We start from the raw sequence: 18,050 nt of genomic DNA, 5'->3' as shown, positions 1-18,050 counted from the left end.
TTCATCTGTTCCCATGACATAGATCCTGGCCCCCCTCTGGCCAGGTGAGAAGGCCTAAGAGAGTGGCTGGGAGCCCTACCCAGAAAGGGAACTAGATCCTGGTTCCTGTAGCCTCGGGGAAGGTTACAGGCAAAGATCCATCTTCCCTTGTCATCAGCCTCTCCTCCCCTTGGTAGCTGAACACAAGGTCTGAGTGTGACTGTCCTTGCCCTGCCACACCCTTTCCTGGTGCGGTCAGGTGACAGCATCCCATTCTAACAGCAGCTCAGTGCCCCCTCCTGAGGCACTCTGAGGCACCTCTGCTCAAGGCAGGGGCAGTTCAGCGGGCTGGATATCTGGGCTCTGCAGGAGCCTAGCTGCCAAGTTCTGTGAGCACCAGGGCTGAGCCAAGTATCCAGGGGACCCTGGAGCTCTGGCCTTCGAATCTCACCCTGGAGAGTCTCTCCCATGGGCCCTCTGGTTAGCTGCCACCACCCAAGCCGAGGAGCATGGGAGCAGAGCCCTGCAAGCCAGCCTTTGGTTGGGTGGGCAACGGCCTTCCCACCCCTCTTCGTTGGTTCAGACACGGGCCCCTCTCCTGGACGCAGCATGGAGAGGTCCCCCATCCCTAAGACACATCATGTGCAGCCACCTGCTGCTCTCCCCCAAACCAGAGTGTTGTCCATGCCCGTTGCTCCTATTGTCTGCACACCACCCCTTACTTGGGCGCCACCCGAGGTGAAAAGCTGGTCTGAACCAGGCCTGATTTTGCTCAATCCCTCTAGCAAAAACAGGATGTAAAGTTTGGGGTCGGGGAGCCCTGTGCTTTCCCACCAGGCTTAGCAAGGCGCGATCAGAGCTCAAGGCCAAGCTTGCCCAGGTAACAGCTATCAAGCATGTGAGAACTTGGTCCCGGCTCCTTTTGTAGGTCAACTTGACGGGCCAAGGGACACCCCCCAATAGCTGGGAAAACATTCTTTCTGGGTCTGTCTAGAGAGTGTTTCTGGAAGACATGAGCATTTGAATCAGTAGACTGAGTAAAGGAGACTGTCCTCATCAAATCCACGAGGGCCTGAATGGAACAAATGGCGGAGGAAAGGTGACTTTGCTCTCAGTTTGGCTGGGCCATCCTCCTCCTGCCCTCAGTGTTAGTCATTAGCACTCCTGGTGTTTGGTTCTTTGGACCAGGACCTAGACTTACACCACAGATGTCCTGATTCTCGGGCCTTCGGAGTTGCGCTGGAAACCCCACCACCGGCTTCCCTGGTTCTCCAGCTCACAGACCCCCTAGTCATGAGCCAATCCCTTATAATAATTATCTACTTCAACCTCTACATCAACAGCTCCCAATGAGTCTCTTTCTTGGGAGAAGCTAATATAGCCCAACATATCTGGTCTCAAGTTCAGGTGAGCAGGTTCAGGCTATAGGACAAGGGCTGGCTATTTGCCTTTCTCTGTGCTCACCTCGGGCCATCTGCCTCTCACTTCTGACTCAGTTCTACTCACAGTACCTGTTACTCAAAGGACTATGCATTGGACAACAAGGAAGACTGAGTGCGTGAGGACCACAAGGAGGACGGAAGTGATCGGCCTGATGGCTGTGCATTTGACCCGGACTACACGCAGTGTTGTGGCCAGTGCTCCTGAAATGGAAACACAGTAGTGAGAGCCCTGATTAGGGGCCCCAAACTGGGGGCATGAATCTTTAGCTGCTGCCCCACGTAATCCTACAGCCCAGATGTCCTCCTTCTACCATGTTTGTGGCAGCCGCTGTGACTGGTCCTAGGGATGGAAGAGGGGGCGGTTCATGCAGATCATATAGCTAATGGGGGAAGCAAGGCTTTCCATATAGACAGTCACTCCTGCTGTGACAGAAGAGAAGGGGACACGTATGGATTGTTGACAGAGACATCTTGTCAGGAACTGACATTGCACCTGGCACTGAAGGATTTTGAGAAAGAGACCAGGGGAGACAAAAAACAACAATGAGGCTCAGAAAAGGGAACAGTAAGAAGTAAATCTCTGGAAACAGAATGATGCCTTCAGGTTGGGGCCAGGAAGAAATCCAGAGAGAGAGAACTAAAGGTATGTGCAGTAGGGAGAGATGCCAGTAGGTGAGAAGGGAAAAGAAGGATACTAGAACACACTAGTGGCCCTTGTACTGCCAAGAACAACTCATCATGTATGCATCATTACAAACACACACACACACACACACACTATGGTGGGGTCGGCCAATCTCTTCAAGAGAACCAGCACTCCATCCGGTCTTCTAGTTCCCTGTGGTCTCCTGCGTCTCATGGCTGTGCTCCCGCAGTTTCTGGAACCATCTCTTACAGTCTCCATTCGCGATCTTCATGAGGTGCTCGGTCAGCTCTCTGTCACCGTCCAACATGTCCTTAACCTGTCGGTCTCCAAGAGGAATCTCTATCCACTTTCTGTTCTCCGGGTCAAAAAGGCAGGTTAACTGCTCATTGAAGACAAACCGCCAGGATCCTCTGCTGTGTCCGTCGGCCCCACGCTCACACATGAGCCAGCCCTGCAGGGTGAGAGAATCCGCCCCCGGCCCCACCAGGGGAAGCAGGTCAGCCTCTGGTCTTGACCAATCCTCTGCCCCACCCGCTGTGCATGCCTCAGCTCCCCTACTGCCCTCCTGGTCCTGCTCTGGCCTCCTTGTCTGCCCTGGCTGCTGGGACCCACCTCGAAGTTTTACATGAACACCACAGCTCCCCAGCCCTGCCAATGTGTTCTCCTTCTGCCCTGGGCCTTCGGACTCACCGCTCTCAGTGACAAACTCCGCTTTGATGTCCAGCAGTTTCTTTCTGAGCTCTTCCCCCAGGTCTTCCAGAGGATCCATCTGTGTGTCCCAAAATGCTGTCCTTCAGCTTCATCCCCCAAGGACCAATGGGTATGACCCACCTGCTCCCACAGGCATAATAAAGAAACTCGTTTCCATTGACCTGGCCTTGAATCTCACACCACGGTTGTCCGGGCCTGGCCTGAGATGTGATGGAGAAATTGTAGGAAAGCAAGAGAGCGTCTGGGAAGGAAAAACACAGGTGGAGGTTGGTGCTGAAAGAAAAAGAGCAGCAGGCACCCGCTGCCATCCAGGTGACAGCAATAGAATGTGTGCAAGACAGAGCAAGGACTGTCCCTGCACAGCGGCTACCCCTAGTGTAGAGGCTGGCGTCCTTCCCCTTTTGGGATAGGATCAGGATACCTCTGCCTGGCAGGAAGCCACATATCCCCAGATGGGAACCCGCACCTACCAGGCCAAAGGCTGCATCAGTCACTCTACCCAATGCACACACAGGCCAGCCAGGCCATAGCAGAGGATGCCTGCATGTCACAGAACTGTCAGGACGCAGGCCAGTGTCCTGTAGGAAGATGAGAGGCAGGGCGGGGGCTGCTCCTGAGGAGCTGGGGCAGGGTAGGGGCAGTGAGGATAGAATCCAAAGTCAGAGAAGGGAGAGTTCAAGACCATGGTCACAGGATTCCATAGGGCCCAGAAGATGGCCCTAATGGGCTCCAAGGATGAGTCCAGGTAAAGTGAAGAAAGGCCTGTCCCCTGTTGCACTGAGATTATCAAGAATTTCCTGAGCAGAGACCAGAGGAAGGGATCACAAGGCTCAGAGAAATGCATAAGTCAGAATGATATAAAATAGAAGCAAATCAAACGAAAAACTCCCCAAACAGAAAAACCCTAAAAGGTCCACAAAATATATCCAGGGGGAGCTCTGGAGGGGCGGGGGTGGTGACTCCTGGAGAAGTTGCTTCAGTGCCAGAGTCGCGGGGGTGTGCTGGGTCCAGGCCCTGCGCGATCGCCCGGTCCTGTACGCAGCCCGGGGCTCCAGGGCTGGCCTCCCGCTCCCCGAGGGGGCAGGCGGGGGCGGGGGCGACAGCGGACTCCCCGCCGCGGCCTCTCCCCTCCCCCCGGCTCCAGCGCCCAGACCTGGCCGTCCGTGGTCGCCCAGGTTCCTCTTCTCCACAGGGCGGCAAAGTCCCGGCGGAGTCCGCGGAGCGGGCAAGGAGCCCGCGGGCGGCGGCGACTCGGCGGGGGTGGGTGGGGGGTGGCGGCCCAAGCCGGCGACAAGGTTCCCCAGTTCCCGGGACTCACCGGTCTCCGCTCCGCCGCGCGTCGCGCCCGCGACCCACCCGGCCGGCGCCGCCGTGATCCCGCGCAGCAGCCGCAGGAGAAACAGCGGGCGCAGGAGCCGCGAGCGCCCCGTGAGCGTGGTGGCGGCCGTGGGCTCCATCGCGACCCCGAGCCGGGGCAGGTCCAGGCGAGGCGCCGAGCGGCTTCCGAAGGAACCGCCCGCCGGGAAGCAGAGCGCGCTCGGGGCGGCCGGCCGGGCTGCGCGGGAGCCTGTCGCCCGCCGAGAGGGACTGGACCTCTGTCCCGGAGAAGCCGCTCGGCGCCGCCCACTTCCCTTCTTACCCGTGCGCAGAGGCGAGAGAGCAGCGCGGACCGAGCCGGGAGAGGCAGAGGAAGCGGCCGAGGATCGAGCCCCAGGCAGAGCCGCCGGCAGAGCAGAGGGGCGGAGCGGAGGTGCTGAGCAGCGCGGCCAGGGGAGGCGGCCTCAGACGGAATCGCGCCGGGGCCCCTGCAGCCGCCTGGGTCCGGATCTCTGGGAGGGGGCGGGGCGCTGGCGGGCAAGGAAGGTTTTCGATGCTTGAAAACCACTAGACAGAGACACGTGCGCCTATGGGTGTGACAAGTTAACTGGATTCTTTTGGGGCACTTGGTGAATTTTACCGCCATCAGAATCAAGTTTGGTGAGATAATTTATAGGCAATTCTCCCTTCTTTTTGCAGGCACGTAGCTTCAAGTCCTGTATCTTTGCAAGGGTAGGAGAAGCATATGGGCCTGTGGCCAACTTTTTATTTTCTCTTTTCAGCATAACAGAATTCATTGTTTTTTGCACCACTCCCAGTGCTCCATGCAATACGTGCCCTCCTTAATACCCACTTTTAACGCACGTTCTCAGGCTCTGGAAGTAGAAGCAGAGGAATGCTCTTCCTCCAGCTATGGAACCTCTTAGCAACCCGTAAATTCTACAGAGAATCCTATTTCCAAGCAGTGGTACCTTCAGATTTGCAGAGGAGGAAAAAAAATGAGTGATTTTTTTTTTTTTTTCAGTGACCACACTTTAGCTCTGGGACAAAGTGAGTGTTGGAGCGAGAGTACATCACTTTCACTCACGATCATCTCCCTATCCGATAAATTGCATAAAATCAGCCACATAATGCTAGACTTATTGTAAGTATGATAGATAATAAAGTATCCCACCCCTTCAGTCACTGGAAACACTCATATTAGTTCTGGGCTTTGAGAACTAAATAGCCACATTGTAAACAACGACTGGCCAGCGCTGGTAGCTGAAGTCTTCATGGGACACCCAGTAGAAACTGGGGTGCAAGGTGCCAAAGAGGGAGGACAGGATCTCCATGCCCACATGGTCACAGAACTTTCTGTCCACATCTGCACACGCCAGGTCGTCCACCTCACGGAGGAAGCGCTGCTCACAGAAGCAGCTGACCTTGGCCATGTGCTGCATGGACACATCCTGCCAGTGCAGGGTGCCAGGGACCTCGAGGACCACCACCCTCCAGCCTTCCCAGCAAGGCACCCAGGCCTGGTAGCCCACTGGTTGGTGACGACCTAGTAGGTGAACCTGTGTCCCACCATGATGGGCTTCTCTGCCCTCGGCAGGGAGAGCTCCAGGAGGACCATCTATCTACAGGGATGAGGGACAAGCGGGAGGGGGGTCAGTGTCAGAGGCTGGCGGCAGGAACCCAGAGCTGGGGGCCATAGACGTGTGCACCTTCTTCAAGGGGGCAGGCCCTGGGCTGCTTTAAGCTACAGCCACTCTCCCAGCCTATCCTAAGCAAGTCTGCTTGTGGGGCCTCCCTACCTTCTGCTCCCAGAGATGGAGGCCATCAGCATCCCATCATACAAAGGGAGCCTGAGTCTTCAGAGGCGGGAAGCCAGCCCTGCAGTCAGCACGCTGGAGCCAGGAATGCTCCCCCTGTGCCGAGTTCCCAGGCAAACCCTGCAGGTTCTGTCCTTACCTGCCAGGAGTGGAGCACCTTTGGGCACACCCCTCCTTTCTATGGCCTACAGACTGGCTAGAATCAGCAGGGCTGGCCTCCTGCCCCACTTTGCTTTGAGGGGGCTGTTGCAGCCCCCCACAGAGCTGTCTCCACCCCCATAGGGTCCTCCCTTGAAGGTTACTGGGCTTCTAGCTGACAAGGTCCATCAGTCAACTGCTGCTATTCCTAGGAGCCTCAAACTCCCGCAGATCAGGAATCAGGTCCAGCCTGTGGGCAGGGAAGGGGAAAGAGGACTGCTGGAAGAAGAGGGGGCTTGCTTAGGCCTCAGCCAAGAATCCAAGAGTGGAAGCTTCCAGCTTCAGGTCTACATCTCCCGGGCCCCAAGAAGTTGGAAGTCTTGTCTCTCTGAGGGGACTACCTGTGGGGACAGCAGCTCCCCCATTATCAGCAAGGGTGGTGAGCCCTCTGAGATGGATTTTTGTTAAGGTTCTATTTATTTGTTTGACAGAGAAAGAGACAGGTAGAGAGGGAACACAAGCAGGGGCAGTGGGAGAGGGAGAATCATGCTCCCCGCTGAGCAGGAAGCCCAACATGGCGGCATTCGATCCCAGGACCCCGGGATCACGACCAGAGCTGAAGGCAGATGCTTAATGACTGAGCTACCCAGGCGCCCTGAGACCGATTTTTTCACACAGGCACCAAGGCTACTTCCCAGTGCCTGCCCCATACCTGGCAGCTTAGTAAATCGCTCACACAGGGAAAGTGGGCACTACATTTAAATAGGGGACAAGGCCACACCCAACTGACAGACGTGAGGGGTAAGTCCAGGTCTAGCCAACAGGGGAACAAGCCAGACATGAAGTGCAGGGAGAGAAGAGTGCTCCTGGCAGAGGGCAGAGAGAACGTAAAGGCCTGGAGTGAGGCCACACACCTGGAAGCCCCAAGGGGGGTTGGGAGGATACGGTGGGAGAGAAAAGGCTGGAGAGGACAGGCAGCTGGGGAGCGGATCCCAGAGAGATTCAAAGGTTATGTGCTGAAAAGATCACTCTGCTGATTACCGGAGAAGAATGGGCTCTGTACAGTGGAGGGCAGGGAGACCCTAACCCCGCAGGTTAAATAAGCCCTAACCCTAACCCCACCCTAACCCCAATCAAACACTGTGTTCAATTTTGAGGACTGACAGCTCTACTCTGAGATCACAAACAAGTCCTTCATGCTGGCTTTCACCCCTTGCTCAGTATTATTGAAAGTTCTACCCAGAACAATAAGGCAAGAAATAAGGAACCCACATGTGAAAGGAAACGGTAGAACTAGGTCTATTCAGAGACCAGAGATGACATCATCTTACATAGAGAGCTTCCTGAAGGATTAACAAAAAATGACCACAACCAGTCCCCTAATTCTGCAAAGTTACAGGATAAAATATCAATACACAAAAATCTCTCTTTATCTGTATACACTAGCAATGAATCATCCAAAAAGGAATTTAAAAATCAATTCCACTTTAGGGAATATCAACATGGACAAAATACTTAGAAATAGATGTAATCAAGGTATATGTCTTATACACCAAAAATTACAAAACATTGCTGACAGAAAGTAAGGGAAACCTAAATAAATCTGAGGATACCCCATGGTGATAAAAAGACATACTATTGATAAGATGGCAACAGTAACAAAGCAATGTGGAAATTCAATATGTTCCCAAGAAATTTCACAAAGGCCTTTGGGAAGAAATGCACAAGCTAATCTTAACAGTCATATGGAATTTTAAGAGACCACAAGATAGCCAAAACCATCTTGAAAAAGAAAATCAAAGGTGAAAGGTCATACTTCCAAAGTTCAAATCTTAATACAGAGCAACAGTAAATAAAACATTATGATACTGTCGTAAAGGCATGCGTACAACCTGAAAGAAATAATATATTATATGTTAATTGATTTTTAAATTTACAAAAAAGTTTTAAATAAATAAAATAAATTTCTTTTTAAAAGTATGCATACAGATCAGTGGGATTTAACTGAGAGCCCAGAAATAAAAGCCTTCATTTATGGTCCACTGAATTTTGACAAGGGTGGACATTACACTGGGGAAACAGAATGGTCTTTTCAGCAAAGGGTGCTAGACAATCAGCTATCCATGTACGGAGGAATGGAACTGGACCCTTTCCTCACACCACATATACACATTAACTCAAAATAAGTTAAAGCCTTAAATGTAAGAGGTAAAATTATAAACCCTAGAAGAAATAAATGGGGATAAACCTTTATAACCTTGGATTTAGCAATGCTTTTAGATCTGACACCAAAGCATAAGAAGGGAGAGGAAAAAAAAAAAACAGATAAATATCCTCAAAATTAAAAATCTGTCCCGGGTGCCTGGGTGGCTCAGTTGGTTAACCATCTGACTCTTAATTTTGGCTCAGATCATGATCTCAAGGTCATGAGATTGAGCCCCACTCAGTGTGGGGCATGCTTAAGATTCTCTTTCCTTCTCCCTCTGCCCCTATCCACTTGCTTACTCTCTCCCACTCAGTCTTAAAAAAGAAATGTAAAAAATTTTAAAATATTTGTACATCAGAAGATTCTATTCAGAAAGTGAAAAGACAGCCCCCAGAATGGAAGGAAATATTTGTACATTATTCATCTAATAAGAGTCTGTTGCCCAGAATATGTAAAGAGCTTTTACAACTCAACAAAAAGACAACTCCATTTTTAAAATGGACAAAGGACTTGGATAGACCCTTCTCCAGAGAAATCATACAAATGGTGAAAAACACATGAATAGATGTTAAACATCATTAGTCTTTATGGAAATGAAGATTTAAACCAGTTAGATGTCCTTTTGCACAAGTAAAATCACTATGATCAAGAAAACAAGAAATAACAAAAGGATGTTGAGAAACTGAAACCCTTAAACATTGCTTGTGAAAAATGGTGAAGTCTACATATAAAATAGTTTGACATTTACTCAAATAGATCCAAGCAGAATTACCATAAGGTTTAACAATTGTACTCCTAGATATATACCCCCCCAATTGACAACACTGGTTCAAACAAACAAACAAAAATGTACAGGAATATTCATAGCAGCCGTGTTCACAACAGGCAAAAACCAGCAATGTCCATCCATGGGGAAAATGATGTCCTTTTGCAAATGACATATGCAAATGTCCATCCATGAGGAAAAGGATAAACAAAATGAGGTAGACCCGGAAATGGTTATCTTGTTCTGCCTATGAAGGAATGAAGTAAAATGGTTCATTTGTGGGGGGAAAATATGGTGGTTCCTTAAAATATTAAACACAGGGGTGCCTGGGTGGCTCAGTGGGTTAAAGCCTCTGTCTGCAGCTCAGGTCATGATCCCAGGGTCCTGGGATCGAGCCCCGCATCCGGCTCTCTGCTCAGCGGGGATCCTCCTTCCTCCTCTCTCTCTGCCTATTTGTGATCTCTGTCTGTCAAATAAACAAATAAAATCATTAAAATATTAAACACAGAATTCCACTGCAGCCTATATGCCCCCCAATATTGAAAGTAGAACTACCCATATTGAGAGCAGCATTTCTCACAACGGCCAAAAGGTGAAAGCTGCCCAAGTGTCCACTGACAGATAAATAGATAAACAAAATGTGGTTTATACACCATGGAACATGATTCAGCCTTAAAAACGAAGGGAGTTCTGACATAGGCTACAACACAGGTTGAACGTGGAAGTCATTACACTGAGTGAAATCAGCCAGTCACAGAAGGACAGATACTGTATGATACCACTTGGATGAGATGTCTGGGACCCAAAGCTGGATGTGGCTGCAGGGGACCGAGGGGAAAGGACAACGGGGAGTTGGTGTTTCATGCATACAGGCTCCCTCATGGAGAATGAGAAAATTCTGGGGAATGATATACGACCGTGGGAACTCAGTGAAGGCCAGAGAATTGTGCACCTGAAATGTTTTAAGGGGTCAATGTTCTTATGTTCAGTCACCATGAAAAAAATGAATGAAGGACCAATGCATGTCACAATGTGGATGGACACTGAAAACAGCCCCAGTGACTTAAGTCATATAGAAATACCACTCAGATGGGAGCCATCTGTGCTCCTTAATTAAGTCCATCAAGGTTACCCTAATAAGGAAAGTCCTGGAAAAAGTTTCAGAAGAAGAAAACTGGATCCAAATGGAGAAGACATTTCAGACCATCAGGCAGGTGGTGACAGCTGAAGTGGGCCCGTGGTCTGGGTTCAAATGTGGGAACCATCATGATTTCCTCACTGGGGGTTACGTGGTGGTTCCACGGGACACTGTCCCTGTTTGGGATAAAATGCACCAAAGTAGCCTGTGTCAAGTGGCAAACGTGGTAAAGAAACAACAGCTGGGGAGTCTGAGTGTGGAAATAAAGCATATTTGTGCTGCTGTGACAAGTTACTGCAGATTTGAAATCACCGCAGAGTAAATGACTCTTTCAAACATCCACATTAGCACCACGTCACAGAAGCAGAGAGGACAGAAGCCAACTTCAGGACGGAGGCCAAGCCCTCACGGATCCAGTTTACCCACGGTGGAGAGGCCACTTTCCCTTGGAGGAGGCCACATGTTAGCAAGAGACTCGTGGGAGGATTAATTGGGTGCTCCCATGTCTTGGGTGCAGTAGAAGCAGTGGGATTTGGAATTCCAATTCTCCACGATGCTCCACCACAACGTGGTTAGAACTGTAAGAAAGCATGAAGGGAAGCCTCCGGAAAGTGGACTGGGGACACCCAGAATGGGATGCTGGAAGGGGGTGCCTGGCGCTCAGTGCCCATTACAGACCCCCACATTACAATCCCCCATGGGAGAGACTCATCCATTCCAGGCCCCACAGGGGAAGCTGGGGGGTTCATCTCCTACAAGAAATCCACCATCCCCACAGCTCAGCCAGTGAGAATCCTCCATCCCCCCGAACCCCCGCCTTGCTCCAGGGGACTTTCCTTCCAAGCAACCCTCCCAACTTCTTCCTCCTTCTCCATGAAATAACTTTCCTCTCCTTTGTTTCTTGCACTTGCCTGTGATGTGCCTGTAGATTGCTCATCCCAGGTTGCCATCCTCTGCTATTCCCAAATAAACCCATTCTACTGGCCAAATAACTGGAAGTTTGAGTTTAAGGCAAACAGAACTAATAAATTCGAGAAACTTGCAAGGAACAAAACCGATATACACAAATCAATTGCATTTCTACATGCTCCAAAGGAACCATCGGAAAGAGACTACGGAGAAAAACCTCATTTACTACTGCATCCAAAAGAACAAGATACCTAGGAGTCCCCTGAACCAAGGGGGTGACAGACCTGTCCTCCGACAGCCATGGGACACTGATGACACACAGGGAGGGAGACACACGGAGACGGGAAGACACCCTGTGCTCAGGGAAGAACCGACACTGGGAAAATACCTCCTCTCCCCACAGCCACCTACACAGCCTGCGCTGTCACTCTGGAACTTCCAGACTCTGGACCAACCCTGATGTGGGTGTGGACACGGGAAGGACCTTGCGGGGACGAGGCAGGGGGAACACAAGCACCGAGGCGGGCGGCGGCTCTCTGACTACAGACTGTCTCAGGAGCCTCAGGAACTGAATCCGCACATAAACACAGACGCGGGACTGGGGCGCACATCCAAGCCCAGAAAGGCGGGACCCCATAGCCCCACAAACAGCACAGACGGAGGCCAAGTCACCACACACAAAACCACAGAAGCCCCAGTGTCTACACAGCGCACCCTTCCTCTTTGGGGTCCTGAGACCACGCACCCCCTCACCAGTCCCCACTCAGGCGGGTTCTCCTCACCTTCTCCAGCGGCCAGTCCTGAGGGGGCGAGACTGCTGTCAGTGTGGACATGGCCCCAGCCTCCACAGTGGGTCCTGTCTGTCAGTGTGGATGTGGGCGCATATCCTCGCCAGCTTGTCCTGTCAGCAAGGGAGCAGCCCACGTCCTCCAGAAGTCTCCACAGCGGGTCCTGAAGAGGCCCGACTCCTGTCCCAACTGCAGCTGCACAGGCCTGGCTTAGGGCGGGAGCTGGGGTCCTGTGCCCTCTGCAGGCAGTGGGGAGCAGTGCAGTACTAGGGGAGCTCACCCTTCAACAGAAGCACCTGTCCCTCCCAGGGTCCAGGTGGAGCCATTTCATTCTGGAAATTCAAGCTGCATGGAGCCCAATATCCCCCAAATTCTCCAAAAATAGGTAAGGAAAAATGAATTGGAAAAAAATATGGAATGACAACAGTCCCTGACCCAAACGGTGGCACCGAACATGACCCTGGCCCTGACGCAGACCCACACTCTGACCTTAACTTGCTCTCAATCCTAGCCCTGACCCCAATTTAAGACCCTCACCCTAGCCCCCTACCCAAACAGTGTCCACAAGAATCAAAAGGTAGAAACTGCAAATATCCATCAGTGGTGAATGAATAAACAAAGTGTGGTGAAGGATTTCAATTGGGTTGAGGTTCAGGTTTGAGCCAGAGTTCTAGATCAGGTTTTGGGGAAAGCATCAGGGTGAAGATTTAGAGTGAGGGGCAAGGGAACAGTTAGAGTTTAGGGCTTTAGGTTTATAATTTAGGGTTTAAGACTCAGGGCTTCTGGGATAAAGTTCAAGGTCAAATTTGGGGTTTGGGTTCATCCTGGGATTTGGGTTCAGGGTTCATGGCTCAGAGTTCTGGTTTAGGGTTTGGGTTCATGGTTCAGGGCTTGGATCCAGGGCTCAAGCTCAGAGTTTAAGCTTCGGGTTCAATTTCAGGTTTGGGATTCGGGGTTCCAGTTTGGGCTTTAAGGTCAGGTTTGGTTTCACTTTTAGAGGTTAAGGTTAGGTTTAGAAATGACACATTTTCTTCAATTGTCATCGTGCACACAAAATTTCTATCTGAACTTTCTAAATCTGAAATGCATTTCAACTGGGTGCAGGAGCTCATTTAGAATTTAAGATCTCAGTAACTCCTCACCAAGAGCATCCTGATTCTAGGGCCTCCCAGTCACTGAGAATTTGCTTTTGTCTTGGCTCAAGCATACCCTTGGCAGACAAGGGCAAGCGGTTGCCAAAGTTGGGATGATTTCACGATGGTAGAGGTGTGAACCCAAATATTGTGGAACTGTTCATGGAAAATGAAGCAGGTAACAAATAATTGGTCAACTCCTGATTCTTCTACAAAGACCAAGTCTCCAATAGAATCCGATAATATTCCTAGAAAGGCCTATGGTACTCATTACCAATATTTAAAGAGAGCCCCCTCCCCTACTTTAAACTAAGAATCATGGCAGGATACATCCTACTTTGTGTCAAAAATAAAATTTTATTATTTGGCTGTTCCAATGTACAATCTGCAGAAGCACTGACAACATTTTCCTTTCTCGAATCCTCATCAACACAAGAGTAAAATGCAGGCAGTGTTATAATGCACTGCTCATTGGAATACCAAGTACAAGGTAGGCTATTAGAAGCAATAAAAAGATATTGAATATAAAGCTCAGAAAAAACACCCTTGATGGGCACTTAGTGAGGATCCCTAAACACAAAATCTAACATCTCATCCTATGGAATTCATCCATAAAAATCATCAATAACAATAGCCTGCTGACCACTGTAACCACCTCACCATTGGCCTCTAGGCTTGTAATACACACTCCAACCGCTAGAGACACACTTCTCAGCAGCAGAACAGGACTTGCCCACTCCCAGTGGACCAACTCTTACAATGAAGCCAAAAAATCCCACCCCTTGGAAATCCCAGCCATGAGGACACAGCCACAGAAACTACACCCAGAACTCAACAGAGGACAGACATCTCATGAAGCAGATGCTGAAACCACTCCCATGAAGTAGCTCTACAGTGGACTCCAGGATCACAAGGGACACTGCATTCTTCCAAGACTCCATCCTCAGAACAAAAGTATGACTGTCCTCATCAGTCTTGTGTGCAGGCACATAGGGAACCCTGTGAAAGCCAGACACCTTCTTGAGAGCACTCAACCTCTCACGCCTATTCTAGTAGATGGAGGTTGCTGCTCTCCATGACTTCCGTACCACCTACAGAATGCTTGGAACAAGCCTTCTCATACTCCACACAAAAGGTATATTCTCCATTTACAAAATGATGGATGCTGAAACACCATGACTCTTGAACCTAGATAAGCTGGAGCTACAGCTTGGCCAGCGCTATTATCCCCAGCCCCCTACACACACACACACACACACACACACACACACACACACACACCCTTCCCTTGTACCCTCCAGATGAGTTTCCATCCACCTTGTTCATTCTCAGCCATTGTCTCTGCAGAGTAGTACAGTAGTACTGAGGTCCTGGGACTGAGGTGCTAGGTGCTAAGACCGCACCTTCAACCACTTACTATCGGAAATTGATATTTGTTTTACTAACAGAAGCATCACAGAAGATCTTGCCACCACGGCCAATAGAAAAGTCATTACAACAGAGGTCCTAACAAACTGCCAAATTACACGTCTCCACTCCTGGCTCCGGGGATTGGCTCATAAATGGGCATGTGACCTGGTCCCAGCCAATAAGGAGGGAGGAACTTTAAGTCTCAGCCTATAGAGCTAATCATGAGGTGGACCACCCAGGACAAGGACTTATCCGTCTCGACTGCACCAGTTGCCTAGGCCAGGCCCATGCCAGTGCCACAGAGGGCCCAGGAAGCCAGGTGCTCCATAACATTGCTGAGGGCTGAATCAGACTCATTCTGAAGCCCACACACACTAGATCCTCCACTAACTCAGGAGAACCCCAAATGTGCTCGTGGTCTTGGCCTGAACAAGACAAGCATCTGTGTGGTGTAGAACACACAAGATACACCCGCCAGGCAAAGGGGACTGACTCAGCCAGTCATGGGATTCAGCCACAGGCAAACGTGTTGTGGGAAGCTCGAGGCCCATAGAGAAATGGGCAGGGGGAGTGGGGAGAGGGAATTCCTGAGGCCTTCATTGTTGGCCAATTGCACTATCATCTTTTTTTCCTCTCACGTGCAGGGGCCAGGTTCAGGCAAGATAGATCCCAGTGTCTTCCCACTCTGCCACTGGTAAAGAAGAGCCCTCTTCCCCATCATCCATCATGTTGCAGATCTGGGGTGTGGGAAACTACCACCCATGGGCCAAATGGACCTCCCCATTTGAAACTACCACCCATGGGCCAAATTGGATTCTTGCAATCCAGTGTGTTCCAGAACATGAGTTATGGATGGTTTGTGGCCGCTTTCAGGCCACAATGCAAGAGTGGAGTCATTACCAGAGACACCATGTGGACAGCAACACCTAACAGAAAACCTTTACAGAAGACTTCCCAGAAGAGTCTGTGCCGATCCCTGGTCTCAAAGATCCTAGGATCATGTCCCTTCTTTGAATAGAACATAGCGCCTTCTGGGTCCGATCTAATTTCTTCAACCCCAGAGGCAAGGACTTCCATCCTTTTAGCCAGAACCCCATTTCCATCATCCTCTATTGACGCCTTGAGTGGCTCATCCACAGGTCCGCAGCCCAACGGGGATTCCCTGTCATTTCCGTGGTAGTGATGCTCAGAAACGGAGGCGTAAGTGTGAAGTTGTGAGGGTGAGCGTGTGTTTCCCCTTTGGTAGCCACAGTGTGCAGGGAGAATACAGTAGAGTAGCATGCTTTCTGTCCCACAGGAACGGCCACACACTGGTTACACAGTCATCTCAGAAGGAAGCTACCTTCACAGAACAGACTTCATCTGGGAGGACTCCCCAAATCCCTTATCCTGGACACCTGGTTCCACTGAAGCTGGGGGCACACAGAGGGACAGAGACTCCCCCTGCCCTTCAGGGTTTTGAGGGACGTCTGCTGTTCCAGTACCAAAGATCCCAAAACCATTCATCTGCCTATCATCCAGCCAGGCATCTGTGAGAGAGATCTACTCCAAGCAGAAAGGACAGACTGAGAGACAGCAAATGCAGCCTTGTGTGACAAGTGCCACAACAGAGGACACTCAGGAGGACTGAGGGTGTGTAGGGTTGACCAGATGTGGGGGTAGGAGGACAGGGAACACTCCAGGAGGGCAATCACAGCTATGTTCGATGGTGGATACTCAGGAGGACTGGGGGTGTGCAGGGTTGGACAGACCAGGGGGCTAGGGGGACCAGCAGTGCTCCAGGAGGAAGTCACAGCTGTGCCCTTGGGTGGCTACATGTGTCCGTGTGACTGGGCATTGGCCAGACTGGAAATGACAGCGCGGGCGAGGGGCGGTGTCCTTAAACTGTCTTCTTCAAGGCAAAATTCAGTAATGAGATTTCTTTCAGTACGATTTCATGTCACATGCGTCCATGAGTCCCTAAAGCTGATTGTGTAAAACATGAAGTCTGTAATGGGCCATGCCTTTCAAACCTGAGATGCTGGGACAGAGCACATTCGGTATTTCTTTTGGCTGCTTTCAGAGCAGGATGACTTTTCCCACCTTCATCTCTGACCCCAGGACAGGAAACAAAGACATCACACATCTACACTTCAAAATGTCCACAGAAATCTACAAACTCAAGTTCTCACGGGAGCTAATGGCTCAGGACCAGCAGGAAAGAAAGGGGTGGCCGACAACAAAGAACCAAGAGAACACATCAAGTGCATGTGAGCAGGCCCACTTCTCTGCCTGTAGGAAGCGAGCCATGCCTGACAGGAGGGAGTCCCACCCGCACCTGGTGCGTGTGGTTGCTGCCCTTGAGCAGAGCAGAGGATGGGCTGAGCTGGGTGTGGCTGTTGTGGGGAGATAGCTGGCTGGCCACGGAGGCTACCTGCCAAGTCCCTAGAAGACCAGCTCCTGGTCCTCAGCTAAGATGAAACAATCATTATGTGTAGTGACCTATTTCCAGGGACAGGTCATGTGCTCAGTGCTGTGGTGACTATATATCCTCTCCCACTGTATTTTTTTTTTAAAGATTTCATTTATTTATTTGACAGAGAGAGAGATCACAAGTAGGCAGAGGGGCAGGCAGAGAGAGAGAGAGGAGGAAGGAGGCTCCCCCCGAGCAGAGAGCCCGATGCGGGGCTTGATCCCAGAACCCTGAGATCATGACCTGAGCCGAAGGCAGAGGCTTAACCCAGGTGCCCTCCCACTGTATTTTTTAAAAACACCTTAGACAAGGAAGATCGACATACACAAAGCTATCCATAGTTAATGTATGTAACTTGACTCTGACCCTGAGCCTAATATCTAGTTAAGATATACTCTATTTAGAATATTGCTTGTAAATTAGGGGATGGTTTTTAGGAACTAAGGAATTCAGGGACCCACCTCCTTTGGTCTTCTTCTCCCTTGAATACTGCAAACGGGAACTCATTCGGCCACATGCTATCTGGAGAGTGGCCACACGGGGGCAACAGGGAGTCAACAGTGCCCCAAACCCCACTGCAAAGCCCATTCCTCCTTCATCCTGCCAAGACTTGTTCATTCAATGCTTGCAGGTCATTGCTTAGATGATGAAAAGAGCAATGTTGTTGAATTGTTTAAAAACCGAACTAATTCTTTCACCCTGTTAAGAATTGAAGATGTTTTCTAAAATCTTGGCCTTGGAGAGCACGTGAAGGCCCAGGGGCCTGGGAAAGGACTAAGACTATGGAACCTATCCGGGTCTACTTAGGAAACAAGGATGGCTTCTATTTCACTTCTCTTCAGGAAGAACTTGTGTCAACTAACAGCCCTGAATCCACACCAGTGAAACAGTGTAAAATGGTGCAGCTTGGAGGAAAACAGAATCAACAGCTCCCGAAGCACAGAAAGAGCCACACCCAGGAAGAAAGAAGAGGTACCAGGAAGGCTGTGCTCAGGCCAATTGGCATTTCTGTAGATCCTCTGGAGCTAGAATGTCCCCAGTGCCTCCGGGGGTCATGGGTCAGGCAGAGCACACACCCTGACACCGCCCCCTGTTGGAATCCATGACGAGCCTCCTGGTCCCTTCCTCCATGAGACACCCCCACCCCCTGATGACTCCAACCTGCTTCTTGGAACTCCCACTCCCCTTTCTGACCCCA

General features: G+C 50.5%; 1 protein-coding gene across 1 annotated transcript; it reads right to left on the bottom strand.

Moving 5' to 3' along the window:
• Positions 1–2,251: 2,251 nt before the first annotated feature.
• LOC116862845 lies at positions 2,252–11,902 on the bottom strand. The gene is given in 7 exon segments (XM_032850272.1): positions 2,252–2,542; positions 2,759–2,855; positions 2,857–3,019; positions 4,097–4,255; positions 4,258–4,345; positions 5,343–5,717; positions 11,852–11,902. Coding segments are annotated over 7 exon segments (1,224 nt in total).
• Positions 11,903–18,050: the final 6,148 nt, after the last annotated feature.

This window comes from Lontra canadensis, unplaced genomic scaffold, assembly GCF_010015895.1.
Source record: "Lontra canadensis isolate GAN:19392208 unplaced genomic scaffold, GSC_riverotter_1.0 scaffold355, whole genome shotgun sequence".
In the NCBI taxonomy this organism is placed as follows: Eukaryota; Metazoa; Chordata; class Mammalia; order Carnivora; family Mustelidae; genus Lontra; species Lontra canadensis.
The sequence above is the reverse complement of the archived record's forward strand: the minus strand, read 5'-3'. Positions and strand labels throughout refer to the sequence as shown.